This window comes from Heloderma suspectum, chromosome 1 (genome assembly GCF_057233095.1).
Source record: "Heloderma suspectum isolate Gila_16-S chromosome 1, 16-S_ref, whole genome shotgun sequence".
NCBI classification, from domain to species: domain Eukaryota; kingdom Metazoa; phylum Chordata; class Lepidosauria; order Squamata; family Helodermatidae; genus Heloderma; species Heloderma suspectum.
In genome coordinates, this window is record NC_139458.1 from 154309195 (window position 1) to 154322423 (window position 13229).

General features: G+C 41.8%; 1 protein-coding gene and 1 long non-coding RNA gene across 5 annotated transcripts in view; one reads left to right on the top strand and one right to left on the bottom strand.

Moving 5' to 3' along the window:
* LOC146358304 (uncharacterized) overlaps positions 1-11721 on the top strand; it is an 18087-nt gene extending 6366 nt beyond the window's left edge. Inside the window, exon 3 of the long non-coding RNA XR_014784062.1 lies at positions 8742-11721. This is a non-coding gene — a long non-coding RNA (uncharacterized LOC146358304). The remainder of the gene's footprint in view (positions 1-8741) is intronic.
* The window catches only part of MYLK (myosin light chain kinase), a 274020-nt gene continuing 261543 nt past the window's right edge, over positions 753-13229 (bottom strand). For all 4 annotated transcript variants that reach the window (XM_084807373.1, XM_084807386.1, XM_084807368.1 and 1 more), the window contains 5 exons: positions 12234-12386; positions 9705-9828; positions 8712-8841; positions 5179-5310; positions 753-3572 (listed from right to left, as the gene is read on the bottom strand). In XM_084807373.1, coding sequence (XP_084663499.1) covers positions 3322-3572; positions 5179-5310; positions 8712-8841; positions 9705-9828; positions 12234-12386 — 790 coding nt within the window. In that variant the 3' untranslated portion in view covers positions 753-3321. The remainder of the gene's footprint in view (positions 3573-5178; positions 5311-8711; positions 8842-9704; positions 9829-12233; positions 12387-13229) is intronic.

Sequence of the window (13229 nt, forward strand, 5' to 3'; positions counted from 1 at the left end):
TCATATACTGATACAGATTAAACCGTACAAGCATTCGTTTACCAAATTGCTCATTATATTAGAAGTTCACCTACTCCCCACTTTTGTTTAATTACTGCTCATTGCATCTCTTAACCCAATAAAGCAGAAGTGGGCAACCTGTAGCACTCAGCCTAATTTCAAAGCCCTCTGCAAGCAATCAGTTTAGTTCTCTGCCAAGAGCAAACTTAGTGAGAGCAGCCCACTGGAAGAGAGAAGGAGGGCAGAAAGACAGAACAAGCAGCGTGGCCCATCAACTTTTGGCTCTTCCCCCACCCCCCTGGCTTAGACCCTGCTCATTGCCAGCATGTGTTCCCTGACAGTTTATCCCGGAGGGAATGTGGCAGGAAAAAGCTTTGCCACTCCTGCAATAGAGGAAAAAGAAGGGGACAGGATTTCTGTACTTGACTTCCTTGTCAGTTACAGCATGCAGTCATTTTACTCCAGTTGGCCATTTTCTTGGGAGGCTGAGTAGGTATTTCTTAGCTTATCAGCAAATTGTTAGGAGAATGCATATAAGCTCTTACCAAAATTATGTTTTACTTAATTAAATTATTTAAATCGCTTTGAAATGTATTAGTCAATTTGGATTTAGATAGCACAACCTCTGAGCATTGTATCCTTTTGCCACTCCACCACATTTCTGGCTGCAGGTCTTGGATAATTGAGTCTACTGCTCCCAGGGCCATGTGAGGTCTAGTGTGCTGTCACTACTATATGAGCTAAAGAGATTTGCTGGTTGAATAGTTTATTGTAGTAAAGTAACCCCACTAAAGTAAAGCAGAAACACAAACGGTAACTGAACATTTCTTCTGGCATAAAACATTTCAAGTGCGTTTTAGGTAGCTCATATCATACGAGCTACCTGAAAGACACTTGAAATAACTTTTTTCAAGATGAAAGACTCATTAGGGAGGTGTAACCTAAAGCGGCAGTCACCCTAGAAGAAACTAAGCTGCTGGATAGGACTAAACAAACTGGAATTTGTGCTAGCATGCTTTGTGGTAGTTGTTTATTTGGTAAAGGAAATTGTGAGTAACTACAGCTGTAGTGTTCCCATATCTTGCAGCTCTTATGATTTAAGAGACCTAGAAAACATTAGCATATTTTTAATGAAGGTATACAAAAAAATACACCCCATTTTTTCTTAACATTGGAAATGTGAGAAAATGCTTTGTATGCACTAAATAATACTACAAACTTTTCCTTATAAGAATGTGTGGCAAACTGGCAATTACTGTGTTTTACTATAACAAAAGTTCTATATCCATTTAAAAAGAAGACATGCTGGTAACCTCAACCTAGTGAGAAACAGCAAAAGCAGTAATAAAAACCCACAGCAATTGTGAGTGAGTCCCATATATGAAATTTTGAATTGTTGCGTTCAAACAGGTAGACGAGCAAATAATATAGAACACATAAGACTAGGTAAAATCAAACAATCTAAAGATGATACCGTATACATCTGTATTAAAGTACACTTACTTTCCCCCCTTTGCCTTGAGGAGTTAAAGTATGCTTTGTTGTATGTGTTCTTTAAAGAATTCAGCTCTTACGTTTAAAACGTTTGCACTTTATACATGAAGTGGAGTAAAACCACACAACTGGAATGATGCACTAAGAGTGGACATGTGTTGTTACTTGATTTTGTATAACGTTTCATAGTTTCTGAACTGCAACTAATTGTGAAAGAAAAGCAACATGGATAAATCTGAATGTGTTAATTAGTTTTGGGAAGAGATTATCTTTTACTGTTGATTCTGCTGATTTTTTACTTTAAGGCATTAGCCTCACAGATACTGAGTTGGTTCCTTGGAACTTGTAGAGAAACTTGTAATCTAGGCTCCCTTTTCTTGGCTACCCAGTTTCCAGCTAATCATCAACGGAATAAATTTTATAACAGCCAAATAAAGTAACAAATAGGTTTACAAGCTGAGTTGCCCCACACAGGCAATGGCTTTAGGCAATATACGTTTTGCAACAGCAGACATTTCAGAACAATCACATTTTACTTTAGCCTGGCAAGCACAGTTGCAAAATTTGGTTTCTGTATTCAGCTTAGTTGCCCAGGCAAGAATCTGCAACCAAGTATGAGAAATGTAGGGCTAATTTTTATGACTATTTCTGTTCATAGCAGCTATGGGAAAAAGCCAGTCAGTACAATATCTGCTTATTATGGAGGCCGACAGAAACCACTGATATGTGCAAGGAATCATCTTTTACCTCATCAGTTCTAACAATAGTTTGGATAGTTTGTGGTAGTGTGTCAAATCCTGGGTGTGCCAGCTGGATCAGTTGACGACTGAGAAAAGCTGGGTTTTTCCTGCTGTTGCTAACATGGTTATAAGGATTGGCACTTATGGAGAAACATTTTCAATTGAGAAAGCGAAGACCCACTGCTCACCTTATGGCAACCACAAATTAGTGAGAAAATGTGCCTTTAATTTTCAGAGCAGGGCAACTACATTTAGGTTGTGATCCACAAAGATTTAAGTTAAATTAGTTTGCTTTATTCAAGTGATAACTCTTATCAGCTTAAATTTAGGTATTCTGATTTAAAATTACAATGTTCAGACGGAAAACTAATAAAGACACAGAATGCTTTCAATATGAAAATTGAAATGCTGTGTGTGGGGGAAGTCTTTACTTATAAATATGTTGCAAACATGCTATGGGATGATGGCAAGTTTATGTGTCTTGCATATATGCTTGACAAGAGAAGTCAATTAGAGTCCAAGGACACAATCCACCAGGAAGTTCTTTTGCGCAGCTCCCATCCTTTCAGTGGGCCCTTTGCAGGTAAACTTACTGCTAGATTGTGCCCCACATTCTCAAAACACACTTGAATTCATTCAAGTTCCACTCATGTCTTGGAACATCAATGGGGCTTGCATAACATGCAGGTGTGTTTAGGAGGCTGGAACATGAATACTCCAAGTTCTTCACTGTTGCTGTACTGGTTGATGGAACAATTAGTGCAATTGTCCAGCACCTTCTCCTGATCAGTAAGTTCAACAAATAAATTGTCAACCATTAGAACTGCAGATTAGCTTCATATGGTGTGTTCACATTCATTGTTTGGGCTATGCAATTGATGCTTTAACTTAAACTAAATCCAAGCACAACAGCCACCCAAAGTGCTTGCTAATTCAAGTTAATGCCCATAAATAAAACAAGCAGGTGTCAGCTCATTGTGCTGTTGAAACAAACCAAGAAGCCCATGACCTAATGTCACACTGCATGAGCCTTTTAAAAAGTCTTTAACTGGGTGGTTTTCAAATCTCTCTTCCATTCAGTTTTATTTCATTCTTCTTCTTCCTCCTCCTCCTCCTCCTCCCCTTCTTTCCCCATTGTTTCCACAATGAGTTCTGCAGTGCAGGTTACTTCTCCAAGACAGTTAACTGCCTTGCAGGTGTATTTGGCATCATCATCCCCACAAACGTCAGAAATAGTCAATGAGCAGTTGCCATCTTCATCATACTCTATCTGAAAATGCCGGGACTCCTTGATAGATTGGTCATCTTTGTACCAAATAACCTCTGGGTCAGGGTAACCTGAGAGAAGGGGGAAGAAGAGCAGGTGCAACAAGTCAAGCCACTGAAACCTTTTTAGTCCGTTTTGATCCACTATAAGGAGTGAATATGTTCATCTGCGTTTGCTATGGAAAACATTGTAAAATGAGAAGTGGTCTGTGTGTGTCTGTGAATATAATTATAATCAATACATGTCAAAGTGACAGTCACATTTATCTAATACAGGCCCATTCTTGTCTTCATGTCTTTAGTGGGGCGGGGCAGGGCACTGGGAAATTCATTTCACCCTAAGGGCTGCACCCTGATGGTAACCTTCCAGATGCTGCATGCCAGCACTGGGCAGGGACCAAAAGCCACACACTCCCCCATACACATACCCATGAAGACACTACCACCACCACCCCACGTGCGCACACAGCAGTTAGGGTTGAAAAAGCTTCCTGTTGGACCCAATGGAAAGCCTATCTTTAAGCATGATTGCTGTGCAGTGGGGCTTGATTTTCAGGGTTGGAGACCCAGCATGCAGGGAGGGGAGAGTTAACACTTCCCTCCCCAACTGCAAACCCCTCCCCAACCTTGCACTACCTACTGCAGGAGGGGGGATACACAGCTGGGGGGGGGGCTGCATCCAAGCCATGGGCCAACAGATCCCTACCCCTTTTTAGCATCACTCATATCCTCACATTCTGCATAGTTCACTTCGAGACACTGGTGTACATTCAGTAAGCGCATCTGCCATGTGAATCATTCTTTATGCATGTCTTTAATTTTAAGCATATATACGATTTCAGCTGAACTCAAACTAACAGGTAGAGCCAGCCTTACACATGGAGCAACTTGGCGCTATACATATGCCTCTGCACTTGGCACATTAAATTTATGCATTCAAACCCTTTAAAAGTTCAGCTGTTTTAAATACGTATTTACTGTAACTTGTTTTTATATCATTTACAATTTGAAGCAACTGGAGATAAACAAGAAATGAAGGTATTTAATGGTTCCCTGTATTGAATAGTTTTTAATGACAGAACTATATTGGATACTTTCATTAATATGATTCTGAACTATGGGACATGTATATGGCCTTAAGAGAGACTATGGCTGCAATCTTACACCCATTTATCTTGGAGTAAGCTTGACTGAACTCAATGGGACTTACTTCTGAGTAGACATGTATAGAATTAAGCTGTAAAAGGTATGTCTTTGGGGTAGCATTATGCTTACTCGACAGATCTAATATCAATAAATCCACACATTTGTGGGGCTAGAGGTCCTGTTGGTCCCCGAACAGTATGCAATGTGCAAAGCAAGCTCAGGTTGTCCTGTGATGCATCATGCCCTCTTTTTCATGGCAGCTTTCTCAAGCTAAACGCTCAACTGAAAGTCAGAGAAACTCCCTCGAACACATACCCAGATTCCTCTGTCCCTGGTAACTTGGGTAAAATTATCTACTAAAATGGAATTCTTCCTAGTGGCTCATCAAAAATATTGTTTCAAGAAGATAAAAATGAAGCAGCTAGTAGGCTGATAAGATATAAGTCACTAGAAGGTGAAAAATACTGTAGAAGCAACATAGAAAGATAGTGTGTGAATAGCTGAAAAAGTGCCCCCCAAATTTCTGGAGTACCTTCAATTTTGCAGTCAAATCTAGCAGCACTGCCTTCCACAACTTCTATATCTTGAATTGTTTTAGAGAAATATGGCTTGACATGGGCTCTTTCTTCATCAACTGCTTCCAGGAGAGCACTGGCAGCATCATCTAGAGGAAGTAAACAAAGTTACGTTAATCTTACAGGAGAATTACTTTGCCAAAGATTGTTTGCATGTTCTCATAGCCTAATGATGGTCAAAATCTTCCTGTATGTCCAGTAACACTGTAGAAGCTATGGAAGTCTGCTTCGTGTTCTTCTTTTCATGGTAGTTTTAACAGCTGGGCTATTTTACAGTGGCACAAAGACACAGTGGTACACCATGGGTGGGGAACCTCTTTCAGCCCAAGAGCCAAATTCAATTTCAAAGAAGCTCTTGGGGGTCACATTCCAGTGGTGGGCAGGGCAAAAGGAGTGGGGCCAAAAATACAAGAAATACCAGCATATTGTAGCTTAAATCTCTTATTTCCAGTAACAATGCCTTAGGAGAGGCATTTCAACCTTGGAAATGCAGGTTGCTTACCTGTAACTGTAGTTCTTAGAGTGGTTATCTGTGCATTCACACCTATGGGGCTCTGCGCCTGCTCTGAGCCTCATTTGGGAAACTTCTAAAGCTGAGGAATGTTTTGGCAGGGAACCCTCCCCCACAATCCACTACGCATGTCCCAGCAGATTCCTGCCTGTTCCCTCAGTTCCTTGAGGCCGCCTAGCGTGGCCTCGAATCTGAGGGAAAATCACACCTTGGTACCAACAATGAATTCGACATTGACACCAAAGTGGGGACGGTGGGTGGGTTGTGTGAATGCACAGATGACCACTCAAGGAACTACAGTTACAGGTAAGCAACCTGCATTTCTTCTTCATGGTCTCTGTGCATCACACATATGGGTGATTAACAAGCTCCCTTACCGGTGGCAGGTTGGTGTCTCACGACAAAAGCGATGACAGCACAGCTCGCCCAAAAGCACAATGAGAACATGCCTTGACATCCAGTTTGTAATGTTTTACAAACGTTGAGGGTTTTGACCACGTTGCTGCCTTACATAAGTCCAACAGTGGCACACCTTTGTTGAAGGCTGTAGAAGTAGTGACCCCACACGTGGAATGCGCCTGAACATGAGATGGACGCTCCAAGCCTGACAAGTCATAGGCTAAACCAATAGTTTGCACAATCCATGAAGCTAGTCGTTGAGAAGAAACAGGGAGACCTTTCCTGGGAACACCGTAACAAAAAGTTGTTGCATCTTATGGAAAGATTCTGTCCTTGACTTATAAATAGTCAATGCCCTTTTTACATCCAAACCATGCAACTATAAGCACAAAGAGAGTTCATTTTCTCCCATAGGAACAGTTGGTATCTGGACATCATGGCCTGACAATTTGCCACATGGAGACCAAAAGCAACAGAAGAATACTTTTGCCTCCCCAAAAGATCCAGTCTTCTACCCTCCTCATCAATGGGGAAGCATGAACCTTGTGTGACCATCCTTGCGCCGACTCTACAATGATGGAATTTGGACATGGATGCAAATATAAAAATGCAACATCCTTTTCTTGCATGCGGTAGAGGGGCTCGAGACGCTTAGATGTTGGTGCCATCGATGATGGGGCCTTCCTTGATTGCTGCACTGTTTGGAGGTGGGCTGGGAGGAAGGGGATCACTACTGGTTTTGATGATTCAGTATGGACTGTGTCAAAAACACGGTCCTGAATATGCTGCTTCAGTTGCTGTACTTCAATACCCAATGAATGGGCCATTCTGCTGACTTGTCCAGCAAAATTAAAGGAGAAACTCCCTCCTGGAGTCCTGCTACATCATCTGGAGAGAGATCAGAAGGTGGAACGGAACAGTATGAGGAAGAATTGGACTGGTAATCCATCAGCCGAATCATGATGCGAAGCTGGTCAAGGAGCCGGGACCAGAGGAAGGACCGGTTGCACTACGGGCGAAAGAGGCCACTGTGTCAGCTTGGCCACTGCTGACTGGCTTCATACCAAGGATGAGGACCGAGGAGGTACAGGCAGGGGTGAAACAAACTCATCTCTTGCAGGAGGATGAGAGATAGTTGCCAACGGCCGAGGATGGTACCAAGGCAAGGTTGCTCCAAGGTGCCTGATTCAATCATAATAATATTCTCAATCCCAAGTATAATGCCAGTCCTGAAAGGAGTAATGTTTTGGCAGTGGATAAGACCATTTGGAACTTCTGTCCCAATTGCCATGAGGAGATCTGGACCTCTCCCTATATTTAGAGGCATAACACTGATCACCATAAGGAGACCTGAATGCTTCAGAAGGATGGAAACAATGCTGTCAGTCCCGAGGAGGGGACGGCAGTTGATCTCAAGGAACCTCATGTCTCACTGAAGAAGACAACTGGTGATCTCCTGATGGAGAAGTTTCTCAGTCCCGAGAAACGAGCTGCGGAAGGGACAACCCTGAGATTTCACCTTCCGACACTGTAGAAATAGGCTCAATCACAGGAGCAGTAGGCGCCAACGAAAGTTCATGGATAGGTGAATCCAGTAGAGGAGGAGATATTGGAATCTTTGATTTTGAAGGTTTATCACCAACCTTCTTTTTCTTTTGCTTCTTGAGGCTGTCAGATCCCAACTTTGGAACCTTAGCCTTTTTTAAAATCTTTCTCGCTACCAAGAGTGCTAAAGAGCACCCCGGAGTCTGAGGGTTGACCTGCTCAGTGGACCTTGAAGGACGAGGAGATGGCGGCTTTGACAAAGACACAGCAGCCCCTTTCTTGTCCATTACACGAGAGTCGGCCAAGTTTTTTGGATCTGTAGCCAACAAAGCTCTCCTCCACAGCTCTGCTTTGAGCCTGTCGGATCTATTCTTCCATGCCTGTTTAGTGAATGACTGGCACAGAGAACAGGCATTGGGTAAATGGCCCTCACCCAAGCAAAAAAGGTAAAGGCAGTGAGGGGCAACTTATTCCCACACATTTAAGGAATGGGGCCTTTGTGGCCATAAGAAGACTAGCTGCAGCAAATGACAAAAAGACGAACTAACAGATGAAGTTTGTTTTTTTTAATGACAAAAAGGTATGAAGACAACTAGAAATAACAAAAAACAGAGAATACAGCTAACAAAGACCTCAGCACCAGTATAAAAACACTGACAAAAAGTTCTCTACACACAGAGGAATCTCCAAAGAGGCTACTGCTAGACAGCTGAAAGAGAACTGAGGGAATGGGCGGGACTCTGCTGGGACATGCACAGTGGATGGTGGGGAAGGGTTCCCACCAAATCGTTCTTCAGCTTTAGAAGTTTCCCAAAGAGGCTCAGCACAGGTGCAGAGCCCCATATGTGTGATGCACAGAGACCACGAAGAAGAATTGGGAAAAATTGAGAAAAGCTGGGAAACCACCAAATGATCAGTGGTTAGGAGTGTGGCCATCTGGGGAATCCCAGAGGGCCAGACTGGGACCACAGGCCTGAGTTTGCCCACCCCTGTAGTGCACTATATTATTTTCAGACTATATCAAAATTCTCATACCTTCAGCTTCTGTCTTTTCTGCATTAACAGGACTGGTCGGTGAGCTTGAAGAGGATTTCCTCCCACTCAGGCCAGAAATCATTGCCATAGAAGATAGTCTTCCTATGGCTCGGACAGCATTCCCTGTTTTCTGCAATGGAATACAGAAATGTTTATGAATCCATTCTTATTATTCATCATCCCCAAAATATTTATAAGCTAAGAAATGAACTAATTTTGAAGCCATACAATTGTTCCAGCCCATTCACTGCCAGAAAAGCAAGTCCAGAATATGTGGAAATTTAAATGGAGGGACACAGATTCCCAGTGAGGATTTCCACAACGGCACTCTTGGGCAGCCAGCATTGTCACATTGCCAGATTTTTTAAGCAGCTGGACATTTTAGAGTTTCCATTTAAGAAGCAAGAACAGAGGAAGACAATGAAAGTGGGCAAAGATGGACAGATATGGAATACCAGCAAAAATCATGGAAAAACATTTCATCCACATTTCAGAATGGCATAATAATTGGTTCTCTCTTCCCTCACCCCCCTGTTCCCTGCCTTCTTGCTGGTATCTTAGATGAAAGTATTGAAAATTATTCAGTCTTCTTAATTTAAGAGAGCTTCGGCTATTGGGCGGTATAGAAATGAAATAAATAAATAAATAATTTGCCAAAGATGGCCCAGAGAAAAATCTCCCACAGTATCTCCACTATTAACTCAGGAGACCTTGTTCCCAGGTTCTGCACAGGATGCACATTTGAAGCAAAACCAACATGTTTATTCATCTGCTTTAATTCAGTCTACATTTATGTTCTTTGCAGGACACGGGATAGGAACAAAACAACTCAGGGCCTTCCTCCCATATCCTGCAACAGCTTTTGCAAAAGATGCATGCTCTTCACAACCAAAGGGCCTTCTATTCGCCTACCGTCCCCCCCCCCCCAACATGAACTTCAGAAATGGAAGACAATGGGGGATCTGCAGCACATGTTCCTATCTACTACATTACCTGCCATTTTCTTCTAGCCATGTACTTTTTCATCCTATCTTTGGACAGTTTTTTGGCTTCCATGTTTTTGGTGTCTTTTTGCAGCCAAGGATGCTGCAGGCATTTGGTACAATCTAAGCGATCCCTGTGAGTTTAGAGAGAACAAAGTCAGGGTTGCAATGCGCTTGCTATATTAACATACAAGCTGGGTTCTATAGGTTTCCCTAATATCGCCATGTGGATCATTAGACTACCTCCAATATGCAGTTGCAATCTGGTATACTAATTTTCAGTGCCAGGCAGAACCAAAGAAGATATTTGTTGTGAAAAATATACCTGAACATAAATGTATTTTCCTACCCTAGATTAATCAGTGCTTGACTCAGATGGGGCAGCATAGAGTCTATACCATAGACCCTAATCTCTAGTCTCTGGATGGATGGATGGATGGATGGATCGACGGACAGATGGGTTAACCTTGTTTAACCTTGAGCCTGTGTATTCTTTGATCAGAGGAAGAACAAAATGGGACTTGGTAGGAAGGGACATTGCATGCTACTAGCCTTTAAAGACCCTTCTATTTTGAGACTGATTCCTACTGCCCAAGAGGTAAAAACACTCTATTCAGAATTGCCAATTCAAGAAACATTTGGGATTTAAAAAATCATATTTAACCTGTGGCAATCCATATGAATAAAGACACTCCAATGCACACTGGGATGTGGCAGACACATCCATTTGTATGTTTGTCTATCATACTGTGTGGATCACAACAAACTGTGGCAAATTCTTAAAGTGATGGGAGTACCAGACCACCTTACCTGTCTCCTGAGAAACCTGTACGAGGGTCAAGAAGCAACAGTAAGAACCAGACATGGAACAAACGATTGCTTCAAAATTGGGAAAGGAGTACGACAAGGCTGCATATTGTCACCCTGCTTATTTAACTTATATGCAGAGTACATCATGAGAAATGCCGGGTTGGATGAATCAGAGGTCGGAATTAAGATTGCCGGGAGAATTATCAACAACCTCCGATATGCAGACGATACCACCCTAATGGCAGAAAGCGAAGAGGATCTCAAGAGCCTCTTGTTGAGGGTGAAAGAGGAGAGTGCAAAAGCTGGTTTGAAACTCAACATTAAAAAAACGAAGATCATGGCATCTGGCCCCATCACTTCCTGGCATATAGAAGGGGAAGAAATGGAAGCAGTGACAGATTTTACTTTCTTGGGCTCCAAGATCACCGCAGACGGTGACTGTAGCCATGAAATTAAAAGACGCTTGCTCCTTGGGAGGAAAGCTATGGCAAACCTAGACAGCATAGTAAGAAGCAGAGACATCACCTTGCCGACAAAGGTCCGTCTAATCAAAGCTATGGTTTTCCCAGTAGTAATGTATGGCTGTGAGAGCTGGACTATAAGGAAGGCTGAGCGCCGAAGAATTGATGCTTTCGAAGTGTGGTGCTGGAGAAGACTCTTACGAGTCCCCTGGACTGCAAGGAGGTCAAATCAGTCCATCCTAAAGGAAATCAACCCTGAGTGCTCATTGGAAGGACAGATACTGAAGCTGAAGCTCAAATATTTTGGCCACCTAATGCGAAGAGAAAACTCTCTGGAAAAGACCCTGATGCTGGGAAAGACTGAAGGCAAAAGGAGAAGGGGACGGCAGAGGATGAGATGGCTAGATAGCATCACCGATGCAATGAATATGAACTTGAGCACGCTCCGGGAGAGAGCGCAGGACAGGAAGGCCTGGCGTGCTATGGTCCATGGGGTCACGAAGAGTCGGACACGACTGAATGACTGAACAACAACAACAACAACAATATTATATTAAAATCACCAAAAAGCAAGAGGTAAAAATAATTTGAGGTGTGATTTACAAATAACCTGGGGTTACCCTAAAATGGTATGCTCATGAGCGGTATGCTTCATGAAGTGGGAATGCTCATGAATTAGCAAAATGAACAAGTTTATTGAATTATATGTTCTTCACTGACAGAGCAGCAATTTTAATTAAACTCCATGTAACACATACCTCCAGATCAACTTGCCTATCTTTACAAACTCCATGTGGTGTTCAGTGGGCAACATGAATTAATAACAGGAATTATTTCTATTTATAGGAGGTAATTTAAAGCCACTATAATATTATATTTTAAATTATTATTTCAGGAATCATCTTTACCTACAACTTTGCAAGATGTGGGGCTTATTAAATACCAGAGTAGTATGCAACACTATTCCCTAAAGTATCTGTAGGTCACATTTTGCCTGTTCGATTATTGCTAGATCAATTCTGGAGGTGACAAACAGAAAAGAATAGGCAGGCAGAGAAGTATAGCTTTTCCACCAAGTTTGAACATATTGACAGAATGGCTGGCTGCACCACACATATACAATACAAATACAACATTGTCATAATATTGAGATCTTTATGCAATTATGGCCAGAGGTACTTGGGCATAAGAAGCCATTCTGAGCAGGCAATTGTTATGCATTCATGCCAACAGCAACATGCAAGGCATTGTATGCAAGGCATCTTTACTTCATATCTTTCTTTAGAAGGTTGCTGATGAAGTCCTTGGCATCATCTGAGATCTCATCAAAAGCTTCATCATCAAAATCCCAGGTAGCAGAGGTAACATTGGCTAAGGTTTCATTGTCATTGTCACCCATGAAAGGGGAAAGTCCACTGACCCTGAGGGTTTAAAAAAAATGTTTCAAAATTACGAAAGTGAGAGTTAATACCTTATGAGGGAAATGTCTGCATTAATTGCAAATCATACATTTACTGACTTTATACATACTAAACTAAAGATACAATACAATTTCAGAGATATTATCTCAAAAGAGCTGAACAAATTAGTCAACCAAATACTCAATACAAGAAAGCATTCTGAGACCAGTATGGGTCTTTGCGGAAGTTGCTGTACAAGAAAGCTGCATATAGGGATCATGTTAGGGACCATCTCTTCCTATATTTCCCTACATCCTAGTACACTAGGAATACAAGAAAAAAATCACAATGTGACAAGTGTCCCTTATACTTAATGTTGCTTTTGAAATCTGTCAAACTGGTGAACTAAAAGAATAATTCTATGATATAGCCGCTAGAGGGAACCAGTAAACTGGAAAAGTCTTTTGAGAAGAAAACAAATATGAGCATTTAATTCAAGGTCTACATAGGTCCACTTATACCTTCACCACAGCAGAAAGTAAAAATTTAGAGCACAGACAAAAGAAAGATATGCCATAACGGTGGCAAATCAATACATAGTCTGAGGAGGATTAGTGTGAAAACAGATCAACTAAGGTGGCCATATGTTCTACTGTTCAGAGGACAGTTGTCTGTTTGAAGGGCTATCCAGGCCAAGTCTGGTTTAAAGATGAAGAACTGTAAGAAAAGAGAGCAGCAAGGGCCTTGATAAGTTGCCCATCAACAGTCACATGGACTGTCTTCATCACTATGGTGAGACTACTGCATTTCTATTTAAATTACTATTTAAATTACAGTAATTACTTCTAAATTTGTATCTCTGTA